Source organism: Sus scrofa, chromosome 17 (genome assembly GCF_054392235.1).
Source record: "Sus scrofa isolate SSC_HxYL_T2T_F1_AM1 chromosome 17, Sscrofa_HxYL_maternal_Yorkshire_Landrace_v2.0, whole genome shotgun sequence".
In the NCBI taxonomy this organism is placed as follows: domain Eukaryota; kingdom Metazoa; phylum Chordata; class Mammalia; order Artiodactyla; family Suidae; genus Sus; species Sus scrofa.
In genome coordinates, this window is record NC_139399.1 from 47,623,086 (window position 1) to 47,649,019 (window position 25,934).

At 42.9% G+C, this 25,934-nt stretch overlaps 1 protein-coding gene across 15 annotated transcripts in view; it reads right to left on the minus strand.

The window, feature by feature from the left end:
- NDRG3 (NDRG family member 3) overlaps positions 1 to 25,934 on the minus strand; it is an 82,503-nt gene that overhangs the window by 40,777 nt on the left and 15,792 nt on the right. For 4 of the 15 annotated variants that reach the window (XR_014832278.1, XR_014832274.1, XM_021077357.2 and 1 more), the window contains exons 2-3: positions 23,275 to 23,376; positions 12,159 to 12,194 (exon numbers count right to left, since the gene is read on the minus strand). Coding sequence is in view for 9 of the 15 variants with exons in the window: in XM_021077357.2 (XP_020933016.1) it covers positions 12,159 to 12,194; positions 23,275 to 23,331 (93 nt within the window). In the remaining 6 variants the exon portion in view is untranslated. Of the gene's footprint in view, positions 1 to 175; positions 3,114 to 4,402; positions 4,554 to 5,729; positions 5,785 to 10,679; positions 10,770 to 12,158; positions 12,195 to 23,274; positions 23,377 to 25,934 lie in introns of those variants that run through there. The other 11 variants (XR_014832277.1, XR_014832276.1, XM_021077358.2 and 8 more) reach the window with 6 other exon arrangements.

Consider the following 25,934-nt stretch of genomic DNA (forward strand, 5'->3'; position numbering starts at 1 on the left):
CAGAGGCTTCAGAGTCTCTAAACATATAACTGGTAAGTTCAGTAGACACCTATGGGAGTGTCTGCCTAAAATCTCTCCCCTTCCCTGGGAGCTGCCCTTCGGTGTCATCCACACATTACAGGGGTGACTCCTGGCTGCCTTGTTTGTAGATTGTAATCTTGTGGCCATGGCTTACTGGATTCAGGTGGGCATTTGGTCCATGCCAGGTCGGCATCCTTCCCTGATGATCTGTAACTGGGACTAAGATATTCCATTCTCGGCTCGGTTTTTCTCTTGAAAACAGAAGTAAACTTGTGAGCTTACAGAAGGCATTTCTACTGCTCTAACTCCAGCTGTGTATGCACTTAAATTCTGAGACATTCCCTGGATTGCCTCTGGTTGAAGATATTTGGCAGGGGGTGGGGGAAGGGGTGTTCCCTGCATCCCAAAGAATCCTAACCAAAGCAATGAGTAAAATTTAAGATGTAGTCAGAGCAAAGCTCACGAACTGTAAATAGCTGGAGCAAGATGCAATCAGAGCAGCTGGGACAATACTAACAGTGACTGGGTAGAAAAGAAAGACTGCAGAAAAAGTAGCTGAGATTTATTCTAGTCTTCAATGTTTATATTTCTCAAAAATAAATTACCACCCCTAACCTAGCAAATTTCTGCTGACAGGGTCTGTACCTGTCTTTAGTAGTTGAGATAAGATTAACTTTGTCAATAAGAATCCCCAAAAAGGCAAAGCGCTTCCAACTTAACTTCCTATCTAATAATAAATCTCATCAGAGCCTTGATTTCCTCTCTGATGTGAGGAACGGGAACAATCTCACAAAAATTGAACATCAGTGTATCTCAAGTCATGGGCCCCAGGCTAGAGCAGATAAACCACAGGTGACTCAATATTTCTGCTATCCTCTATTACCACTTGTTACCTCAAGGCTTGAAAAAGGGAAGAACTGAAAGAAAGAAGCAGGTACTGTGACCTGGCTATGGAATAAAGTACAGGGTTTGGATGGGAGGCATATTAAGGCATAAATTCCTGTTGCTGTATGAGCATTTCTTGAGTGATACTGTCAGACTTATTGAGGACCCCCTTCCACCACCATCAGGCTCATTCATTAAAAAACTTACATATTAACTGAACCCCCAGACCCTGGACTGAGCTGTGAGCACAAACAGTAAACAAGAGAGATGTGATCCCTGCCCTCACAGAGATTCTGTTCTATACAGGGAGGCAGACGATAAACACACAAACCAACCAATCCATAACAAGAGCTTGTGATAAGTGCTGCAAAAGAAATAAATAGGATGCTGTGATAGAAAACTGAGGAGAAAGACATTTCTATTAGCAGTCAGGAAAGTACAAATTAAATTCAATGCGATGCAATTTCATATATACCAGAATCACAAAAAATTTTAAGTCGGGTAACACCAAGTGTTGGCCAAGATGTAGAGAATTATCTTTCACAAACTATTGGTAGTCATGAAACCTGAAACAACTACTCTGGAGAACAATTTGGTAAATTCTAGTAAAGTTAAGAAGTGTCTACCCTACAGCAGTTTTACTTTTATGTATAATCTAAAGCAATTCTCAAACATGATCACACACAAAAAGATACGTATGGATATATACACACACACATACACACTGCCTTATTTATAATGTCAAAAAATGAAAAGTAGCCTAAAAAGTCTTTTTTTCTCTTTTCTTTTTTTTGGCTGTGGCATGCAGCAGCTTGACGTGGGAATCTCAGTTCCCAGACCAGGGACTGAACGCAGGCTGCAGCAGTGAAAGGGCCAAGTCCTAATCACTAGGCCACCAGGGAACTTAAAAAGTCTTCAATGGGAGTTCCCGTCGTGGCGCAGTGGTTAATAAATCCAACTAGGAACCACGAGGTTTCGGGTTCAATCCCTGGCCTTGCTCAGTGGGTTAAGGATCTGGCATTGCTGTGAGCTGTGGTGTGGGTCACAGACGTGGCCTGGATCCCACGTTGCTGTGACTCTGGCGTAGGCCAGTGGCTACAGCTCCTATTAGACCCCTAGCCTGGAAACCTCCATATGCCACCGGAGCGCCTCAAGAAAAGGCAAAAAGACAAAAAAAAAAAAAGGCAAAAAAGTCTTCAATGGAGTTCCCTGATGGTACAGTGGGTTAATGATCCAGTGTTGTCTCTGCCGTGGCTCTGGTTACAGCTGTGGCTCAAATTCAATCCCTGGTCCCAAAACTTCTGTATGCCACGGGTGCAGCCAAAAAAAAAAAGTCTTCAATAGGGAAAATGATAAATAAATTATGACATATTCATGTAATGAGATACAGATACAAATGAATGAACTAGAACTATGCAGGGAAAATCTTGAAAACAATGCTGAGTAGAATGCAGAAGAGTACGTGTATATATATGACATGATATATGACTTACATATGTAGATTTTTTAAAAAAGCAACACTATATAGACTGTACACATTTACACACATATACTTAAAGTGTAAAAACTTGGAGAAGGAATGTACATTAAGTTTGGGACTGAATTCCTTCTGGGAGGTGATACAGTTCAGAGGTGAACTTAAGGAAACTTCAATCTCTCTAAGGTTTTACTTCTTGAGAGAAAGATTAAGAGGAAGAGAGGAAGAAGCCAGCCCTTGCCAAATGAGTGACACTACAGGAGAACGCAAATTGAAGAGAATGTGTAGCAATCTGTCATTTTGACAGCCTAGTTGCTGAAGCCTTCCGTCATATCCAAGCTTTCATTGGGTCTTGCTTAAATATCTCAGCTTGGTCTCAGCTGTGCTAGTGAGGACTGAGGAGAAAAACAATTTACACTTTGGTCCTACAGTTAGCAGGACTTCCCAAGACCTGGTGATGGATGAGGATAGTGGGTGGGAGGAGGGATGGCATGGTGGGGATGTGGGGAGTGAGCTGTCAGGGAAGTTCAGGAGAAGGATGATGAAAAAGGAGAGGAGTTCCCGTCGTGGTTCAGTGGTTAACGAATCCCACTAGGAACCATGAGGTTGCGGGTTCAATCCCTGGGCCTTGCTCAGTGGGTTAAGGATCCGGCGTTGCCATGAGCTGTGGTGTAGGCTGCAGACACGGCTTGGATCCCGCATCGGCTGTAGCTCCAATTCGACCCCTAGCCTGGGAACCTCCATATGCCACAGGAGTGGCCCAAGAAAAGGCAAAAAGACAAAAAAAAAAAAAAGAGAGAAAGGCAATACGACAGATGAGGCAAACATAGAGGAGGCAATAGGGCAAAGTAACTACTTTGTTATCATTTCATAATCTGGACGTAATTCAGAGTTAAAACTGTATTTTCAACTTACAAAATGTTAAAACTTTAAGGAGATCTCAGCCCCTGCCTCCCCATCATATGTCCTCAAATTGTGTTAATGACCAAAGTATCAAACAGGCAAGAGCCCTGGGCCCTGTCAATCCCGTTGCCCTATTTGGAGCAACCCTTGGTTGTCAGTACCTCATATAGACTCTTCATTTTCAAAGTAATACGAAAAGAGACACTCACCTCCATGCAGACTTGCATACATATCCTTTGTGACTCTGTGTGTGAAAGGCTTGAAGTCTCCATCTGGAGATGAGTGTGCAGAGACCTTGGCTATGGAGCTGATTCAGTGGTCAAGCCACCACAGGGGGTGATGCTGCTGCCACCTTTCTGCTTTAGTCAATTAGCAACTGCTTCACAGGCTATTTCTCCAGTTACCTCACCCTTAATCCAGCATTCTAGAGGGTGTGACTGCACAATGAGAGTGTCTAATCGGCTCTGTTCACAGATCTTTCTCAGCACTCTGATTATTTACCACCTCCAAGACTGCACTTCTTGAATGTGACCCCTTATTCTTCAGGCTTATAAAACAACCCGAAATCATACTGGTCTCAAACACATGTCTCCATTCTGGACTGCCCTCTTAATAAAAAATGTAGTTTGTCTTTTTAGGAATTTAAAAGTTAAGGATGTTACCGTTCATTGGCAATAATCAATTTTCACCTTTTGAGTTCCTTTCCTTCAGTTAAATGTGCTGTCACCAGTGTTAGACAATCTGACTTGTCAAAATACCTCTCCGAACCTAGAGTGCAGCAGCTTGATAAGGGATCTTGATTCCCAGACCAGGGATTAAATCCAGGCCACAGTGGTGAAAGCACCAAATCCTATCCACCAGGGAACTCCCTGAATTTTTTTCTTTTTTCTTTTTTCTTTTTTTTTAGGGCCGCACACACAGCATATGGAAGTTCCCAGTCTAGGGGTCAAATTGGAGCTACAGCTGCCAGCCTACGCCACAGCCATAGCAATGCCAGATCTGAGCCATGTCTGCAATCTATACCACAGCTCACGGCAATGCCAGATCCTTAACCCACTGAGCAAGGCCAGGGATGGAACATGTGTCCTCACAAACACTAGTTGGATTCGTTTCCACTGAGCCACAAGAGGAACTCCCCTTAGTTAAGTTTTGTACACATTATACCTGTTAGTGCTTATTCTCACTAGCCAGTCTGAAACAGTTTAGGTAAACTTGTAAGACAACCTAATTCTTGAAAAATGTCAACATTCTTATTAGTATGAATTTTATTGTTTCTAATAAGCAGGCTACTGTAAGAGGCTAAGGCACATAGGAAATGTTAATATAACACCTCCACTACTTTACCTCTGTGTAGTGGTATAAAGTTCATTTGCATAACCCCATTTAACCCCATAGTAAAAGAACTGCCTCCACAATTACTCTGCCTTCTGCCTACAAATAAAGCTCATGTTCCTTTTCAACGTCATTCTATGATATACTTTCCCTGACTCTAGCCTCAGCTTTCTCCCCTCTTACATCTTTAAGCCTGGTTCAATCAACACTCCTTCAGACATCTACTTTTATTTTCAACTACCACACGCTCAAACTGCTCACAAATTGTACTGTTCATTTGAAAGCGTCTTTTGGGAGTTCTGGTCGTGGCTCAGTGGTTAGTGAACCCGACTGGCATCCATGAGGACATGGGTTCGATCCCTGGCCTCGCTCAGTGGGTTAAGGATCCAGCATTGCCGTGAGCTGTGGTGTAGGTCACAAACGAGACTCGGATCCTATGTTGCTGTGGCTCTGGCATAGGCTGGCAGTTACAGCTCCAATTGGACCCCTAGCCTGAGAACCTCCATATGCCATGGGTGCGGCCCTAAAAAGACCAAAAAAGAAAGAAAGAAAGAGTCTTTTGCAATATGTCCACATAAAATCTATCTTTTCCTCCTTCAAAATCAACTCCAGTATCTTCTTCACATAGCCTTAGTTAACAATGAGAAAGAGTGAATGGGAATTCCTGTTGTGGCACAGTGGGTTAAGAATCTGACTGCAGGAGTTCCCATCGTGGTGCAGTGGTTAACGAATCCGACTAGGAACCATGAGGTTGCGGGTTTGGACCCTGCCCTTGCTCAGTGGGTTAACGATCCAGCGTTGCCATGAGCTGTGGTGTAGGTTGCAGACGCGGCTCGGATCCCGCGTTGCTGTGGCTCTGGCGTAGGCCGGTGGCTACAGCTCCGATTCGACCCCTAGCCTGGGAACCTCCATATGCCGCAGGAGCGGCCCAAGAAATAGCAAAAAAAGACAAAAAAAAAAAAAAAAAAAAAAGAATCTGACTGCAGCAGTTTGGGACGCTATGCAGGTGTGGGTTCAATCCCTGACCTGGTGCAGTGGGTTAAAAGATCTGGCATTGCCATTGCCACAGCTGCAGTGCAGGTTGCAGCTATGCTCAGATTCAATCCCTGGCCTGGGAACCTCCATATGCCGTGGGTATGGCCATTAAAAAAAAAAAAAAAAAAAAAGTGAATGACTGTTCTATTCAATCCATATGTAAGAGCCCAGAACACCTTCATCTTCAGAACATGGACTCTCTAGTCCAGGTAGAAAGGCAACTGATTTGGCCAATACTTTTTTTTGCCAGATCCTCAACTGCTAGGTCACCAGAGAACTCCATAGGTCTGGCCAATTCAAACACTCCAATCTCTGGCCACAGTGAGTGGTCCAAGGATGTGGGTGTGACCCACACACATGTGACCTTTAGCCAATAAGACTCCTCTGGCCTCTTCCCTCAAGTTATATAGGTAAAGGTCTTCTCTCAGCAGTGAGGATGCTAAGGTAGAAAGATGTGATTTTGGGGACTGTTGACAGCTGTTATACCCATGGTGTGACAGAGCCTGTCAGAAAAATAAACTCTAGTGACAGAGGAATAGGGAACAGAAATTGGGTGTGGTCAACTCTATCTCCAGACTTTTTTTTTCTATTTAATTAATTCATTTGTCTTTTTTAGGGCTGCACCCTCGGCATATGGAGGTTTCCAGGCTGGACGTCTAATCGGAGCCATAACTGCCCGCCTACACCACAGCCACAGCCACGTGGGATCCGAGCCACATCTGCGACCTACACCACACTTCATGGCAATGCCAGATCCTTAACCCACTGTGCAAGGCCAGGGATCAAACCTGCAACCTCATGGTTCCTAGTTGGATTCGTTAACCACTGAGCCACGACAGGAACTCCTATCTATTTATTTATTTGCCTTTTTGGGGCCGCATCCATGGCATATGGAGGTTCCCAGGCTAGGGGTCTAATTGGAGCTGTAGCTGCTGGTCCATGCCACAGCAACTCAAGATCTGAGCCGCGTCTGTGACCTATACCACAGCTCATGGCAACGCCGGATCCCTGAGCCACTGAGCAAGGCCAGGGATCAAACCCACGTCCTCATGGACACTAGTCAGATTCATTTCCGATGAACCACAGCAGGAACTCCCTATCCTTAGAACTTAATAACCAACCTCTCCCTTACCATGTCCCCAACACAACAAAATCAAACCAAAAGGGCACAGGTGTGCATCTCAAGGAGAGGACCATTAGAAAAGGACAAAGCAAAAAAAAAAAAAAAAAAAAAAAAGAAAGAAAGCAGAAGTGTGGATAGGTAAGCAGTAATTCCAGTTTTCCTAGGCATGGGTAGGATATACAAAGGCAAAGAGTGAGATGAGGGCAAAGGGGGAGCCTTAGAGGCAAGGGCAGGAGCAGGAACTGGTCAAGCTCTAACACAGAATGCAGCAGGTATGCACCAGCTCCTTCAAAATACTTCTTTTCTGTGGAAGGTACTCTCAGTTATTTATTCCACTTAATTCTTATTTCATAGTAGTGCCCATTCACCAAGTGATCTGCAAGAGTTTAAAGCTGTTTAAATCACTTAAGACACAGCTACATACACATTTGGTACCACATCTGAATTGTGGTACTAAAAACCAATCCTTACAGGAGGGTTCTATAAATCAGTCCTCTACAGAGCTACTGCAATTAAACAGCCAGCATGAAATCACTCAGCCCTTGGCCAGGCGTGGATTATCCTACGAGCAAGAACTCCATTCTTGTGAGTTCACTCCATTATCAGCCTCTTCCACAGGAATGATATATCTGGGCAGACAGCAGCTTTTCACTCTCCATTAATATTTATTGAGTACCCCTCTGGTGGAAGTAGAAGGGAATCTGACAAGATATGCCAGTGCCTTAAATGTGTTCATTCCAAGAAATCATCTAAGAAAATAATCCAATGTGTATGTAAAATTTATGCACAGTGGAGTTCCCTTGTGGCTCAGTGGATTAAGAATTCAGTGTTGTCACTATAGCCGCTTGGGTCACTGCTATAGCTTGGGTTCAGTCCCTGGCCTGGAACTTCTGCATGCTGTGGGTGTAGCCAGAAAAAAAAATTATTCACAAAAAACGTTCAGTGAACTGAACACATTATAAGGAATCTAATGTTCAAAAATAATGAATAGTGGGAGTTCCCATCATGGCGCAGCAGAAACAAATCTGACTAGTATCCATGAGGATGTGGGTTTGATCCCTGGCCTCGCTCAGTGGGCCAGCGATCTGGAATTGCTGTGGCTGTGGTATAGGCCAGCAGCTGTAGCTCTGATTCAACCCCTAGCCTGGGAACTTCCATATGCCTTGGGTGCAGCCCTAAAAAGCAAAATAATAATGAATAATTAAGTCATGGGATAGCCATATGACGAAATAATAGGCAGCCATGAGATTATAAGTGCTTTAAAATGACATGGAAATGAGAATGTGTTCTAATATTAAGTCATAAAAAGAGATACAAAAATGGATGGTGTGTCCAACCATATAATTTTTTATAAAAAATCATTTAAACTTTTATTTTGTATTAAAAAAATACACATACATGAAGTTCCTGCTGTGGCACAGTGGATTAAAGCATCTGATATTGTCACAGCTGTGGCTTAGGTCACAGCTGCCACTCAAATTCAATTCCTGGCCTAGGAACTTCCACATGCTGTGGGTGTGGCCAAAAAAAAAAAGCATACATACATAAACACGTATATCTCAACACTAAACATATTAACATTGTTGTCTTTGGGTTCTAGGATTATGAGATTTCTCTAGCTACCTTATAATCTGTGCTCTACAAATATTCAACTATGAGCATGTTCTCTTGATAACCAGAATATAAAAGTAAAAACTGGCAATTTTTTGAATTTTCTAAATTTGATTATATACAAGTGGTTTATTTTTAATATACAGCATATTTACTACGTTACATGCAAACATTAAAGACCACACAAAGTTTTAGAAACATGTGAGAGATAACAATGATGACATTTATATAAACAGTGATTACAACTTTATAAAAAGTGTGTGTGTGTGTGTGTATGCGTGTGTGTGTGCGCGTGGAGAAGCACTAAAATCGTCCATGGAGAGTTGTTTGAAAATTAAAAGCAGTTTTTTTGAACTTTTTGTAAAGTTAAACATTGGTTCCACCTTTCCCCCCAATATTTTATCATGAAAATTTTCAACCATACACTAAATTGAAAGATTTAAACATCTCTATACCCACCACTTGGATTCTACCATTAATATTTTACTATACTTATCATACATCTATCCATCATTCCATCTGATTAATCCATCTTTATTTTTTATAGAGGTATGGTTGATTTATGATATCTTAGTTTCAGGTGTACAACATAGTGATCCAAAATTTTTATAGATTACACTTCATTTAAAGTTTTTATAAAATATTGGCTATATTTTCTGTGTTGTACAATATATTCTTGTAGCTTATTTATCTTATACATAGTAGCTCATACCTCGTAATCCCTTAGTATAATTATTTGTTAAAGCAGTACATCCTAAACACAAAGAAGCTATAGCATTTGTTTCAGCTCTAGTTCCAAATTTTTAAACAGTCCACGAGCAGAAGAAAATTAAGCAGCACTGAAGTAGATCAATGGGCAATAAGCCTGCTGATGCACTGTTTTAACTGGCAATGGGCTTTCTCCTTTTTCATCAATTCTAAGCCTGTCACCTCTAATCATCCCTTCACTCATTATTCTTACATCTAAATCTAACTGCTTTTGCCTCAGGGGAGTTATACAGCAATGAAGTTACTAGGACAATCAAAGAGCCAAGAGAAATGGTACAATTTTAATTATATTTTCAATTACGGGGAAAAAAGAGAAAAGCATGTAGTCAATTAGTAAAGACAATGGAGGCAGTTCAGACTGAAGTTATGAGCTTGGTTGTGATGTTAAGATAACTTCCTGGAATAGCATCAAAGATTCCTTAAAGATTTTTCTGAGGCAAGACAAGAGATGAGAAGGAAGCCTGGATTAACTGGCTTCAGTTAACCCCCCTGCCAGTTGTGCCGATGAACAACACCGATGCCAAAGCCAAGGCTGAATGCCTTTCCACGAAGTGACAAAGCTGGCTTTAGATTTGTTCTGCTTTGTCTCCTAAGAAGGCCCAGTGGTTTCCCGGAAGCCTTCAGGCAAACCTGGCCATTCTTGACATCTCACAGTTCCTGGCTCGTAGGCCTTCTATCACTGTCACTAGACTTCTGACCCAGCTGCCCCAGCCTCCAGAACATCACACAGACCTTCAACAAAGAGACAGATGAGAACAGTGGTAGAAGAGCATTCATGAGTGCTGAGAGGAGAGAAAAAGAAAGGCCTATGGGTTTTTTGGTTTTTTTTTTCTTCTTCGGAATACAGAGAACCTGTACGTTCAAAACCAGTGACAGACGCATGACAAACAGTGATGAACACGTGCCATCATTTTATTTGTATCAGAACTAAACTAAAAGTTATATTTAATGAGGCTAGAACATATTGTTAAAGCTTCACCCAAAATGCCAAAAAATTGTGCAAGACCACTTTCAAGCCGTGATTTTTTTTTTTGCTTTTGTGTTTTTAGGACCACACCTGCAGCATATGGAGGTTCCCAGGCTAGGGGTCCAATCGGAGCTGTTTGCTGCTGGCCTACACCACAGCTACAGCAACGCCAGATCCTTAGCCCACTGAGCAAGGCCAGGGATCAAAGCCTCAACCTCATGGTTCCTAGTCAGATTCGTTTCCACTGCACCACAATGGGAACTCCTCAAGCCTTAATATTAAAAAGTGATTGATAATTATATTTCTAAAACTCAATTTCATTTATATCTAAGTATATTTATGTGTGAAAAAAACTAAAGGATTCATACAAAAATATTAATGCTAGTGAAATAATAGGTGATTTCTATTTAGTTTTTGATATCTTTTTTATTTTACAACAAGCACGTAATTTTTTAATAGTCCAATTTGGGGGGAAGGGGTGCTCAATTTGATGAAAATAAATGCTTCTACACTTTTAGGCAGAAGTGTACATATATACTATTTCTAGAATTCCTCACCTTGAATTTTATTGTCACCCTTTCTCAAATGAATTCCTTCTAGGTAAATTATATCAAATATTAACAGCAATCAAGTTCAACTGGTTCAACCTAGGATCAAAACCATAACTAAAGTTAGATAAAATTAAAAACAACTGAACCCAAACTTGACTGCCACTATTTACCAAAAAATAATGACTTCTTGTTTTTGAGTAAAGGGTCTATAACAAATGATTCCCTAATAGCACTAGGCTGATTATGTTGTATACAAAAAGTATACCAAACAGTCAGAAGTATTTGGCACTGGGATTCAAAAATCTGTAACAATCTTGAGCCTGCCCCTGCCAAAGTTAGCCTCAGTCTCATCTGTCCTAACAAGGAACCTCAGCTTTACACACAACTCAACTCCTTGCCACATTTTAGCTCTGGACACTTCCAGGTGAGAAAGAATGGGCAATAAGTTCAGAATGAATGGGTGTTTTTCACCCCAGTTCCACCCAATGGAAAGTTCTGAAACCTGATTTTCGATTTCCTCATCCATTAAGCAGGGATGATAAAAATCACTTTGTGATACTGCTCCAACAACTAAACTGGAGATGATAGTATCTATAGTTGGTACCCAATAAATTATTATGGTATAACTGGTTTGCCTGTGAGATAGATATTAGGTCTTCCTTTTGATGCGAATGCTACATGGAAAGACTCCACTGTATTTAAAATGCATATCCGAAAATAACTATTTGCCTGTGGGTACACAAGTTGGCTTCCCTGCACCTACCTTTCCTGCCTAGTACCTGCTGTGTCAATTTATGTTACTTCCGAGAGCTACTTTTACATCAATCCCCACAACAGGAGAGTCAGGCTACATGGGCATAAGGTTCCCATGTCCATGCACTCATTCCTTCTTCCCATTTCTTTCAGGGCCAGTCAACAGATGAAGTAGGAAGATGGAGAGTTGCTGGCTCACTTTACTGATTTTTAAATTGGCAATAGAGCTATAGGCAAAAGCAGACTAAGAAGAACAATATCATTTAAGAAAATACTAGTGAATCAGGTTGAATTTTGCATTTCCAAAGACAAGGCCAAGAGGTTTCTGCATTTTATATTAATAACAATCTGTCCTCTTCTTTTAGGAAAAGATTTTGTTGTTAAGTCTGCCCTCCAAATTGTCCTTCTCACATCTTTTTTGCATAGAGATGACAACTTTCCACTTGACACCTGTCACTGTTTCCAATATCGTTTGAGGAGTGGAGATCTTAATTACAAAAAGGCAGCTCCACCCAACAACCTACAACCACAGAACACAAACTAGGCAGGCAATTTTTGAACACAATAGTAAATTATTTTAAATGAACTTGATCCAATGACCAAAAGAACATGAGGGAGTCATGGTTAGCTATGAAGAGAGCTCCACCTCTACAAGACCACCAACCAGCACAGGGAGGGACGCACGGCAGAGATCCTGTACACAGCCCTCCTTAGTGCTTGTACAGTCCTTACCTGACAGTCAAAGTCCTGGAAGTTTCGTGTACCATTCTGTCAACAGAAGGCAGAAAACACAGTCAGTTTCCCCATGTGGCTTCCCCAAATGTGCAGCAAATTCAGTTCACAGTGAAAGCAGTGCAGGTGCAGCCGCTTGGTTGCTGTAAAACTAAAATGGTTCCCATCAATTGGCTCTAGAGGCGGCTGCGTGGGTTCCTAACCGGTGCTAGTAAATGGTGAGTCTTTAGAGGTGAGGGTACACTTTGGGAGACTCCTGGTGAAGATGAAGGAAAGGAGCCTGGCTTCCCAGTAAAGCTTGTGATTTGTCCTTCTGCCTAAGGAGAGCAGTGAGAGCTTGTGGGAAGAGTAAAACGTGGATCGGCATCTGAGAGCACACTCACAACCCACAGGGGAGGAACCTGGGAGCAAAGGAGCTGGAGGCCGCTCCTGAGAGGTGCCAAGGAAGGCAGCAGCCAGCGTGCCCAGGACAAGGAAGCAAAGAAAGGATCAAGAAGAGAACAAAGATATAGATGGATCAGAAACAGAAGACCTGAAATGTAACAAGAAAGGTAGTGTCATTGAAGGAAGGAAAGACAAAACAGGGTTCTTAATACAATGGTATATCTGCTGCATCCCAGAAACTGCTGATAGGAAAAAAACCAAACCACTGAATCTTTTTTTTTTTTTTTTTTTGATGTGCACCACACCCACAGCATATGGAAGTTCCCAGACTAGGGGTTGAATTGGAGCTGCAGCTGCCAGCCTACACCACAGCCTTATGGATACTGGTTGGATTCGTTTCCTCTGTGCCATGACAGGAACTCCTCTGAATCGTTTTAAAAGTAGAACACACTCAGAGTTCTCGTTGTGGCACAGCAGAAACAAATCCAACTAGAAACCATGAGGTTACGGGTTCTATCCCTGGCCTTGCTCAGTGGGTTGAGGATCCGGCATTGCTGTGAGCTGTGGTGTAGGTCACAGACGCGGCTCAGATCCTGAGTTGCTGCAGCCCTGGCAAAGGCTGGCAGCTATAGCTCCAATTGGACCCCTAGCCTGGGAACCTCCATATGCCGCAGGAGTGGCCCTAAAAGGACACACACACACACACACACACACACAAGTAGAACACACTCAAAAGATCCAAGGAGAATTCACTAAGCTTCTAAAAAGAGATTATATGGAGTTCCCATCATGGTTCAGCAGTTAACAAATCTGACTAGCACCCATGAGGACGCAGGTTAGATCCCTGGCCTCGCTCAGTGGGTTAAGGACCTGGCCTTGCCATGAGCTGTGGTGTAGGTCGCAGATGCAGCTCAGATCCTGTGTTGCTATGGCTGTGGTGCAGGCCGGCAGCTGCAGCTCCGATTGGACCCCTAGCCTGGGAACCTCCCTACGCCGCCAGTGCAGCCCTAAAAATAGACAAATAAATAAATAAAAAGAGATTATGTCATAGTAATGTTGGATTGAAAAAAAAAGTCAGTGGCAATGACTCAGAGGCATTTTTGTACTGTTTCAGATGCCAGAGTTGCAAGAGAATGACATAAGAGTATAAAAAGGGTAATGAGTGATGTGTTTAGGAGGAAATAAAACCTGGCTTGATTTTTCATAAAGTAAAAGTCCCTTCCCTGAAAAAAACTTCTCATTATTGAGAAACTGTTATAACATCTGCCTAAAACAGCTTCCAGAAAGTGTGGAGCTGTAATAATAATAATAAGCACCTTCCCCAAAGCCGCCCTTCCAGAGACTATTGAGATACGTGATGCTAAGGGAATCTTAAGCAATCCCAACCCCCTTCAAGAAGATCTGCTTAGAAACAGCTCTGCATTCTAGCACCCATGCTGCTGGCAGGACAAAATACAGAGGTTAAAAGCATAGCCCAGTGATGTTAAAAAACAAAAAAACAGAGTTCCCGTCTTGGTGCAGTGGAAACGAATCTGACTAGGAACCATGAGGTTGTGGGTTCAATCCCTGGCCTTGCTCAGTGGGTTTAAGGATCCAGTGTTGCTCTGAGCTGTGGTGTAGGCCAGCAGCAATAGCACCAATTAGACCCCTAGCCTGGGAACCTCCAAATGCCACAGGTGTAGCCCTAAAAAGACAAAAAAATAAATAAACAAACAAATAAACACCCAAAGAAACAAACCATCTCCCATAAGGCAGAGAGCCAGCTGGGATAATGCAGAGGGGCACCATCCGATACAGTAGCCATTAGCCACACGTGCCAATTTTTTTTTATTATTATTTTTTTAATAGTTATTTCCCCAATAAATTTTTTTTCTACTGTACAGCATGGTGACCCAGTTACACATACATGTACACATTCTATTTTCACACATTATCATGCTCCATCATAAGTGACTAGACATAGTTCCCAGGGCTACACAGCAGGATGTTATTGCTAATATATTCCAAAGGCAATAGTTTGTATCTATTAACACCAAGCTCCCCAAGCACCCCACTCCCTCCCCCTCCCCCTTGGTAAACATGTGCCAATTTAAACCAAAATGTAAAATTCAGTCTTGCAGTCATATCAGCCACATTTCAAATGCCCAATAGATACGTGTAGCCAATGGCTGCTATATTCCTGGGCAGTGCAGATACAGAACATTTCCATTTATTGCAGAAACATCTACTGGACAGCACTGATCTGGAGATAGAAAGCATCTGAAGGACTAAGGTTATGGATGAGCAGACCTTGCTTCTCTAAAGGGGGCAGTAAAGCCACAAGAGAGCAACAGTCACAGAGAGACTACAGATGACGCTGAGAACAGAAGAGAGAGTGGTGGAAGCAGCTGATCTGAAGTACTATTCAGGGCATGAAACCAAGTTCACAAAATAATGTCTGATGCAGTCATAGCATGAAAAGACAGCTAAGATGCCATGCAGATGGGACAGGGTAGCACATTTCCAAGGAATGCTGCCCTGGGTAAAAAAGGATCATAGTGTTTCCTGGCTCCCACTAGCCCCAGAGATTTCCTAAGAATGCCTTCAGAGAGGTCATGGTGCTTAATTTCTAGTTAGACTATGAGAAGCAGAAGGAAGGTCCCTCGCGTGGACTAGGGGAAATTGTTGTGGTGGGCTAACAAATGACCAGTGAGTCCCTGGTCCCTGATTTAGGCTGCATCTTCCACCCCATTTAGCACAGGGCCTAGAATAAATCAGGTACTCGATGCATATTTACAAAGATGAGTAAGTTAGTACAACAAAATTAAATGTTGAAAGGTTTTGTTAAGACTTTGGGTGGAGGAATTCCTCTGATGGTGCAGCAGTAATGAACCTGACTAGTATCCATGAGGATGCAGGATCGATCCCTGGCCTCACTCAGTGGGTTAAGGATCCAGTATTGCCATGAGCTGTGGTATAGGTCGCAGACCTGGCTCAGATCTGGTGTTGCTGTGGCTGTGGTGTAGGCCGACAGCTGCAGCTCCAATTCCACCCCTAGACTGGGAACTTCCATATGCTGTGTGTGCGGCCCTAAAAATAAAAAAAATAAATAAAAAAAATAAATAAAAAAAAAAAAGAGAGAGAGAAACAGAGAGAGACTTTGGGTCAAAAACAAAAAAAAAATTTCACTGCATTCCAGCTTAAGACATGATATGGTAATTAAATGGAAATAAAGTAGGCTACAAAATATGGGCTTCATAGTTTGATCTCGACTGCATTAAAATATGCACTAAAAATGACAAGAAAAATACCAAAACATAAACAATAGTAGCTATTTACGAATAGCTGGATTATGAGTGATTACATTTTTTTTGATACTTTTCTACAATAAGCACTTTGCCTTTTGCAATTAGAAAACTGGGGGGGGGGGAGGATTTGGTATGGCACAAAAAATATGTTTTTAACTTAGTATTTTGTAATATCTGATTTAAAGATTAATTTAATCTTTTAAGGAATAATTTATAATGTTGTCAAAACAGACCATATTAAGAGCTTTACTCTTACAGGATTCTCAGAGGTTCCTTTAGAAATTATTGAGAAAGACTAGAGAAAATCACTCTAGTCTGAACCAAAATCTTGGCCCTGGAATACAAAGACACAAATTCTGATGAGTAATTTGAGAAGCAACTGTCCCTGTATGCATAAATTTCCTTCCTCGCTATCACATGATCAGTCATAAAGCATTTTGTTAGGGCCTAAAGCCTCTGAGATGAGCATAAAGGGAAATGCCAAAAGCAAAGGAGGCAATTTTCTCCAGAAACCAAAGTGATCTTAGTCGAGGACCTAACAAACCAAAACCAAAAAACTATGCAGTCTTAATCCAGCATATACAGTTAGACTTTCAAAGAAAAAGTACTTAATAATCAGAGGAAAACTAACACTTGTTTTCTTGGTTTTTTTTTTTTTTTTTGGTAAGGATGCCAGATCCTCTTGGGAGAATGGCTTTAGGCTTCATGCATGACCAATCATCCTGGAGAAAAGCTATGACTGGGTAGGCTTGACAATATTTGGCATCCAGAGTTTCTGAATGGAGATCATTAGCTGGTCCCCATTTGACTGGGGCCAATGGAAGCCATATTCTCTGAGTTCATTAAACATCAATACTACTCACTAGGTATATTCTAGAAGGACACCAGACCTCCCTGGGGTACTTCCCTGGGGACTTGTGTCTGATATTTGTGGTATATGGTTCTACTCCAACAAGACCTTCCTAAGTTTCAGGCTCTGGGTGCTTTCTTTTTCTGTCCATTTTGAAGATATCATTAATTCCACATTTAGAAAGATTTTTGCGCTAACAGACTTAAGTAGCAGAAAAGGACTCAAGAAAAAATTTTCAAATAATAGAATAATATGGAAGAAGAGTAGAAAAAAAGAGTAAGTCAAGGAAAAAGAAAAATTATTACTGAAAGTTGTAGTCAAAGTAGAGGCCAACTAAGGGGAGTGTTTCCTGATGAAGGCTCAGGGTCAAATGCAGAAGCATTTCAAGAAAGTAAATTAAAAACAAGTAGGAAGGAAGCTCCTGTTGTAGCTCAGTGGTAACAAATCTGACTAGTATCCATGAGGATGCAGCCTAGATCCCTGGCCTCAATCAGTGGGTTAAGGATCTGGTGTTGCCGTGAGCTGTGGTGCAGATTGCAGACATGGCTCCAATCTGGCATTTTTGTGGCTATGGTGTAGTCCAGCAGCTGCAGATCCGATTCAACCCCTAGCCTAGGAACTTCCATATGCCAAGGGTGTGGCCCTAAAAAGTAAAAAACAAACAAACAAACAAACAAAACAAGTAGTTCTCGGAGTTCCCGTCTTGGCGCAGGCGCAGTGGTTAACGAATCCGACTAGGAACCATGAGGTTGCGGGTTTGATCTCTGCTCTTGCTCAGTGGGTTAAGGATCCAGCATTGCTGTGAGCTGTAGTGTAGGTTGCAGACGCGGCTCGGATCCTGCGTTGCTGTGGCTCTGGTGCCGGCGGCTACAGCTCCAATGAGACCCCTAGCCTGGGAACCTCCATATGCCGCAGGAGCGGCCCTTGAAAAGGCAAAAAGACAAAAAAAAAAAAAAAAAAAAATAGTTCTCTCAGTTTAAGCCTGGAGAAAAAGCAAAAAGCAACAGAGAATATATTGATGGATGAGGACAAGTATGAAAAAAGGCGGAGGGCAGACAGAAGTTTTAAAAACAAGTAATTGCTAGAGAAAAGAGAAAAAATAACTTCCCAACATGAGATCTAGTCAAGAGGCATATATGGTTTCAAAAGACAGAAAGCAGCAGATATAACGGAAAGAAAGAGAAGATACGTAAGACCTTAGAACCAAATACCACAGGAAGAGATTTGTTCTGTGAACTCATCGTGGGGGGGCTGTGTCTTATTCTCCATTCTCCCCCCAGTTCTGGCACTTAGAAAATGCAATAAACATTCTATTGCAAGAGGGTATGGGCATCTCAAAATAGAGATACTCAATTTGAGTAAGAAAGGAATACCGAAGAGGAAAGGTTACACGCAATTGATGTGCTCAGAACTAAAGTGAGAAGGAATTGTTACAACCGTAGGTTTTAGAAACAAGCTGATTAAAATAAGAACTGTCAAAAATAATAAAATATGGCATTTCTATTTTTAAAAAAAGGCCAATAATCCTTACCAACAGAAATTAGAAAGATGGGGAACTGCCCAGGCAATGCAGCACTTCACAAGTACATGTTAACGAAAATGAAAATGTCGATACATCTTTTTTTGTTTTAAAGGGACCTTGGCATAAACCCTTTGCCTGTCTCCGCTACCCTGGAGGTTCCCAAAATGTCCATCCCTGGGTTCTCCCTGCTTCCTCTTATAATATCCTCCCTTCCTCCTCTGCTTACATTTCCAGTCACTAGAGAAGGTCTACTTCTCTCTTTTTTTTTTTTTCCTTTTTTGGCCACTGCAGTGACAACACTGGATCCTTAACCTGCTATGCCACAAGGGGAACTCTCACCTCACTTTTTATTGCAACAATCAAAACAAAATAAATACCCTGTTTTTGTTCCCTCCACTAAATATTTATTCTCCTTCTTGATGGTTCCTCAATTCTGCAGAAGGCCATTGTGGCCGCCTACTTATATTCTCAAGCCTGGTCTTTGGCCTTCACAGGCTCAACAGTATCTGAACTAAACAGTAGGTAAAGGAGGGCAGGGAAAATGAGCACAAACCAGTCACCTTTCCTGCTTGTATAAGGTTTATTGGGTGAGGAGGTTGGAACAACAATCTACAAGAGGCAGAGATGGTAGGAAGAACCCTAGACCCCCCCCTCCCCCAATCCAGGCTGAAATCAACAGCTGTGGGTTCTAATCGCAGCTTCACCACCTTATTAGACACTAATGTTGGACCTCTCTGAGCTTCATCTGTAAAATGGAGTTAAAAATACCTTTAGCTATTTACTTCACAAGAGATTAGGAAGTTCAAATTAGATAGTATTTGTGAAAATGCTCTGAAAATGGTTAAATGCTATTTTTTTAAAAATCATTTCATATTCCTATGCAATTTCTGCCCCCCGCCTCCCCACCCCCAAAACCAAACGGAAGCAACAGCAAGTGATTCTTTTCATCACTGGAGCCAAAACAAGCATGGCAAAATTACCCACTTCTTCACAATTCTGAGCCGTAGACAAAAATCACAGGCATACTAAAATTAAATGGGAAAAGGACCAACAAATGACAAGAGAGTAGTTAACATAAACCTCGCTTAAAGTTATTTTGAGAATGCTTCCTTATAGTCATCTCAGGACAAATTTCTGCAGGTTGGGCCTAGACTTCCTTTAGCCCCTTGAACTCTAGAAGGATACAGAGTTGCCTCTGGCTAAGAGCATATCTTATGAGGAGAATGGACAGAAAAAATGAAGTGAAATAATACACATCCCTACAATTCTCCTTAAAAGGAGAGTGCAAGCCTCAGAGGTGATGCCAGAACAGCTACAGGGTAAAGATGGTGGAAAAGCCTTGGGTTGTGGAGCAGGAAAGATCTGAGTTTCAGACCTGGCTCTGCCACTTACTGACTGGGCAGGCCAGTCTTTCAGTCAGATTTTCATCTGATCTACTTCAAAGGGATATTCTCACGATTAAAAGGGAGAAGGTATGTAAAACACCAAAGCACCTGGGACATAAAAGGTACTTAATAAAAAACAGCAAGATAGGCAAAACAAAAAGAACCCCCCCCAAAAAAAACCCCACACACAAAAAAAACAAAAAACCTCAAGTCATTGACACCTATGCAAAACTGGAGGCTGATCCCCTCACAGCAGTGGTTCTCAACTGGGGAGACTCTGCCAGTCCCTTACCCACCCCTAGAGACATCTGACAATGTCTGGAGACATTTTTGGTTGTCATAATTCAGGGGTGCCACTGGCATCTAGTGGGTAGAGGCCAAAGATGTAACACACTACAATGCACAGGACAGTCTGCCAAAACAAATAATTTTCTAGCCCAAAATATTAATAGTGCCAAGATTGAGAAATTCTGCCCTATAGCAGGTATTCCTAAGTACGAAATCTGAGTAAGCTACTTCACCTTTCTTAGCCCTCGTTTCCTCATCGGTAATATGCAAACTGATCTGTGGCCCCTCATCATCAGGCCTTTGGGAGGATCAAATGAAATAACAGATGAGAAGCATCATCATCGTTATACCTTTCAAAATGTATGCAAAAGCACCCACTTAATAAGCACTGATGTACTGGGGGAGTGTGTGGAGGGTAGTAGGTAGAATTCTTTGTTTGGGAATGATACCATCCAAAGAGGGCCTCCTGCCCATCTGCTTCTACAAAGCTTGGCTGGAGCAAGGGAGCACTCATGAATAGTGATGGGCTAGGAGCACTGCACAGGGAGAGAAGGGAGGAAATGGAGCATGGAAGTAGGTAGGAAGAGCACAGGCATATCAAAGAAGAGCAGGCAGATATTAGGAAGTGAGACAATGCTCGGTCTCTTAGAATGCTCAGGCTGCCTGAGTGGCTTAAACGACAGAAATTTATCTTCTCACAGATCAAGGTTCCAGCAGGGTTCAGTTTTTGGTGACAGCTCCCTTCCTGGCTCTGCCATTGATGTGTCCCCACTTGGCAGAGGCTGGCAGTTGATCTCTCTCCTTCCTCCACTCCTCTTTTTTGCTTTTTTTTTTTTTTAGGGCCACACCCACGGCATATGTAAGTTCTCAAGCCAGGGGTCGAAGTGGAGCTACAGTTGCCGGCCTACATCACAGCCACGGCAACGTGGGATCCAAGTCGCATCCGCGACCCATACCACAGCTCACGGCAAGGCTGGATCCCTGACCAACTGAGCAAGGCCAGGGATCGAACCTGTGTCTTCATGGATACTAATTGGGTTCTTACCACTGAGCCACAATAGGAACTTCCCTTCCCCCACTCTTCTTACAAGGCCATCAATTCTACCAGATTAGGGCCCTCATTTAACTTTAGTCACTTCCTTAAAGGCCTTATCGCCAATACAGTCACATGGGAGGCTAAGGCTTCAGCATATGAATTTTACGGGAAGTGGCACAATTCTATTCAGAGCACTTGGGCACACATCAGACACAGCCAAGGCATCATTATAGCCTAAGAGATGAGGACCCAGATGTTATTAGATCAGTGCTTTTCTATGTTTACAGTCACCAAATTTTTTCTTTTCCAGCTGCTTTCTCTATGAGATATCCAGTCAATTAACTCCTGCAACTCTTCCTGTAGGTGCCTCCTCAGGCATCCTGTGGACTGCCAGGATCGGGGAAAAATCTTCTTTATCTCTGCCCCAGTCCTCAAATGTCCCAGTCCTCAAATGTCAGGTCATGGGGTTTCCAACAATGACTAACCAAAATCACTTTAGGCACGCTTCTCAATCTTGTAAGCTTTTAAAAAGAGTTCACCATGGAGTTCCCGTCATGGTGCAGTGGATAACGAATTCGACTAGGAACCATGAGGTTGTGGGTTCAATCTCTGGCCTTGCTCAGTGGGTGGAGGATACAGCGTTGCCATGAGCCGTGGTGTAGGTCACAGATTCGGCTCGGATCTGGCATTGCTGTGGCTGTGGTGTAGGCTGGCAGCAACAGCTCCAATTAGACCCCTAGCCTGGGAACCTCCATGTGCTGCGGGAGCGGTCCTAGAAAAGGCAAAAAGACAAAATAAACAAATAAATAAATAAAATTAAAAAAAAAAAAAAGTTCACCATGAGAGTTCCTGTTGTGGTTCATCAGGTTAAGAACCCAACATAGTGTCTGTGAGGATTTGGGTTCAATCCCTGCTCAGTGGGTGAAGGATCCCGAGGTGTTGTGGCTATGGTGTAAGCTGGCAGCTACAGCTCCAATTCGACCCTTAGCCCAGGAACGTCCATATGCCACAGGTGTGGCCATAAAAAAAAAAGTTCATCCTGGATGGGGTCAATTAGAACCTCTGGAGGTAGGACCTAGGCATCGGTCACTTTTAAATCTCCCCAAGTAACTCCAAAAAGCAGCCAAGGTTGAGAACCACTGATCGTAGAGGGGTGTGTGTGTCCTGTCCTCCTCCCCTCAGATTCCAATTTAGTTGTTCTAGAGTGGGACCCGGGAATCTGTATTTTTTAACAATTCCCTGGCTGATTCTGATGATCAGTCAGGTTAAGGATAGGTTACACCTCCCTTCTGGGGCTATACATAAGCTTTACAGATGCAGACTGTATTTCCTTCCTTCTCTTTGTGGCACATCATGTTGGGGACAGCCCTTCACATGCATCAAAAGACAGTACTTAGAGGAGAGAGGGTTCCCAAAACAAGAGAAGCAGCAGGAGAAACCAAATGGGGTTTAAAAATTATGCAGCAAAGAAGAAATCTAAAGGAGTGGGCAAGGGAATGGATATGAGGTCACGGGATGAGAATGGGGTTGACAGGATTCAATAGCAAATTAATGAACACGTAGTGAGTCAACAGCCCCAGAAGCTATAGGTGAATGGCCTTGCTTTGGGCAAAAAAGATAACAGGCAATAGCATCTTCTGATGCAGCCTCCCCCATCTTTATCCTAACTCTCCATCAATACTGCCCTCAGGAAAAGATGCCGTAAACTGATTCACACCAAGCTGGAAGAGTATTTGAATAGGGGACAATGATAATAAACCAAAAGAATAAGGTTGAAAAGAAGGAATTTCAAGCACTTGTACTGAATGGACAGGGAGAGAAGACAGGATAAGCCTTTCTTAGCTTTTTGATAACTCCTATCATCACAGCCCTCTTCACTTGCTGAATCCCGGTGGCTGTTCACTACGCTGCTCATTGTGTAGTTCTCAGACATTAACACGAAAACCAGGCATTCCTGTTGAAAACCTCAACACTGACAGAAACGTCACATCACACAGACTTCTTCACACAAACTTTAAAGAGCACATGGCAGCCTGTGTACATCACCAGCCATGGACGTTGTTTTCCTTATATTGTCTTGAAAGTCAATATAAAGACTTGGATTCTAAGTCAAACCCCACTCTCACATTTTCTGCTTAACATCACTGTCTGTAAAACAGGAAAGTTTCAAGGATAAGTTGGTTGAATCTGGCCTATGGTAACAAAAGTAGGAAGAAAGAAATGGGAGAAAAGACATCAAGAAGGTCAAGAAATTAATTTTTTAAAGTACCCTCTTTGTACACAAACTAAATACTATTCAGATAATATAGAAAATGAACGAATCACAGAAAATACATATATTTTAGTGAAAACAGCACTCTTTACCTTATCATTTAGAAGTGGTTTGATCTCTGTGAGTTGAACATCCTGAAGTTCATCCATGAGGACAGATGAGAGCAGAAGAGTCTCAAGAATAAATGAGTAATTCTGAAACAGAAGACAAGTGACACAAAAGGTTTAAACTAGGATTTGGAACCATAATAGTCATACTATATCCATTCATTCAAATATTAGAGCTTAGTATGTGTCATGCACTGCTATGGGTATGAAGGCACAATAAATTAGATACTTATGGCAAACAGACCCTAAAGTGGTATTTACTTTATTCACACCCATGTATAATCCACCCCTGCCCCCCACCCTGCAACCAACTGGGTGTGGGTGGGACACATGGCTTACTTTCTCTCTCTCTTTTTTTTTGGTCTTTTTAGGGCCACACCCATAGCATATGGAGGTTCCCAGGCTAGGGGTCGAAGCAAGAGCTATAGCTGCAAGCCTACGCCATAGACACAGCAATGCAGAATCCAAGCCACATCTGTGAGCTACACCACAGCTCATGGCAACACCAGATCCTTAACTCACCAAGCGAGGCCAAGGAGCGAACCCACATCCTCATGGATGCTAGTCGGGTTCATTACTGCTGAACCACAACAGGAACTCCACACATGGCTTGCTTTTAACCATTATAATATGGCAAAGGTGAGGCTCCCTTGTGGCTCAGGAGTTAAGGATCCAGTGGTGTCACTGCAGCGGCTCAGGTTGCTCCTGTGCAGCAAGTTCAATCCCTGGCCCCAGGAATCCCTGTCATGGCTCATCAGGTTAAGAACTCCACACAGTGTCCGTGAGGATGCGGGTACAATTCCCAGCCTCGCTCAGTGGGTTAAGGATCTGGTGTTGCAGGAAGCTGCAGCACAGATTGCAGATGTGGCTCAGATTCAGTGTGGCTGTGGCGTAGGCCAGAAGCTGCAGCTCCAATTTGATCCCTAGCCTGGGAACTGACATATGCCTCAGGTGCAGCCAATAAAAGAAAAAAAATCCCTGACCCAGGGATTTTCACATTGCCATGGGCAAGGCAAAAAATAAAAAATAAAAAATAAAAAGAATATGGCAAAGGTGACTGGATGGACATGAATATCTGTTTGAGATGATACTACGTAATATTTTAATATCTCTCTTGCAGAGAGACAAACATTCCCTTGCTAGCTTTAAAGAAGCAAGCTGGCATGTTGTGAAAGGAAACACATGAGGCAAGGAACAGCCTCCAGACAAAAAAGCAAGAAACTAGGACTCTTAGTTCAACCACCTGCAAGGAACTGAAGGCTGCCACCAACCATGTGGGCCTGGAAGCAGATCTCTTCCCAGGGGAGCCTTATATGAGAAGCTCACCCTGACTGGTACCTTGACAGCAGCCTTGCAGAGGACTGGAGTCTCCCAATCCCCTGAAACTGAGATAATAAATGTGTGTTGTTTTAGGAGTTCCCGTCGTGGCGCAGTGGTTAATGAATCCAACCAGGAACCATGAGGTTTCGGGTTCGATCCCTGGCCTTGCTCAGTGGGTTAAGGATCTGGCATTGCCGTGATCTGTGGGGTAGGTCACAGACGGGGCTCGGATCCTGCGTTGCTGTGGCTCAGGCGTAGGCCGGCGGCTACAGCTCCAATTCGACCCCTAGCCTGGGAACCTCCATATGCCACAGGATCAGCCCTAGAAAAGGCAAAAAAAAAAAAAGAATGGCAATAAGGAGTTCCCGTGGTGGTGCAGTGGTAACAAACCCAACTAGCATCCACGAGGACGTGGGTTCAATCTCTGGCCTTTTTCAGTGGGTTATGGATCTGGTGTTGCAGTGATGTAGGCCAGCAGCTACAGCTGTGATTCGACCTAGGCCTGGGAACTTCCATATGCTACAGGTGCAGTCCCAAAAAGACAAAAAAAAAAAAAAAAAAAAAAACGGCGATAAGAATAAAGAGCAATGAACCAAGGCCAAACTCACTACCTTCACTTGGGGGGACCCTGGAAGTAGATGCAGAGTATGGTAGCCAGCCTCCTCGAAGGCCTCCAGTGAGCCCAAGGATCTTTGACTCCTGATGTCTGTGCTCATGTGTAATCTCCCACCCAAATAAATCAGGATGGACTGAGTAACAGAACATGGCAGAAGCAACAATATGTGACTTCTGAGGCTACCTCATGAAGACATTATAGTTTCTGCTTTAAGACACTGCAGTCTTCTGTCTGTCTGTTTCCTGGCCACGCCTGTGGCACGTGGAAACTCCCAGGTCCAGGATCAAGGCAATGCCCCAAGCCACTGAAGTGACAAGGCTGGACCCTTAACCCACTGTGCCACAAGAGAACTCCAGACACTGCAATCCTAATTTATCAGCTCTGGGGGAAGACAGTCACCTTACAAACAGCCCTCAGGGGGAAAGGAACCAGCCTGTCAGTACCAACCTAGCAGCCACCCTGCAAATGGATCCTTCAGCCCTGGCCAAGACCAGGTGACCGCAGCCCTGGAGACATCTGACGCCAACCACCTGAGCCAGAACTCCCCTCCCAAGCCTGCTCCTGAATTCCTGACCCACAGAAAATATGAGACGTAACAAATAATTTTGGAGTGATCTGTTACATAGCAGTAGATAACTAATATAGAAAGGGGGAGTTCTAGGAGAAGAGGGAAGCTGGAGTAGCGAGGAAGAGCCCCTATCCCACTGTA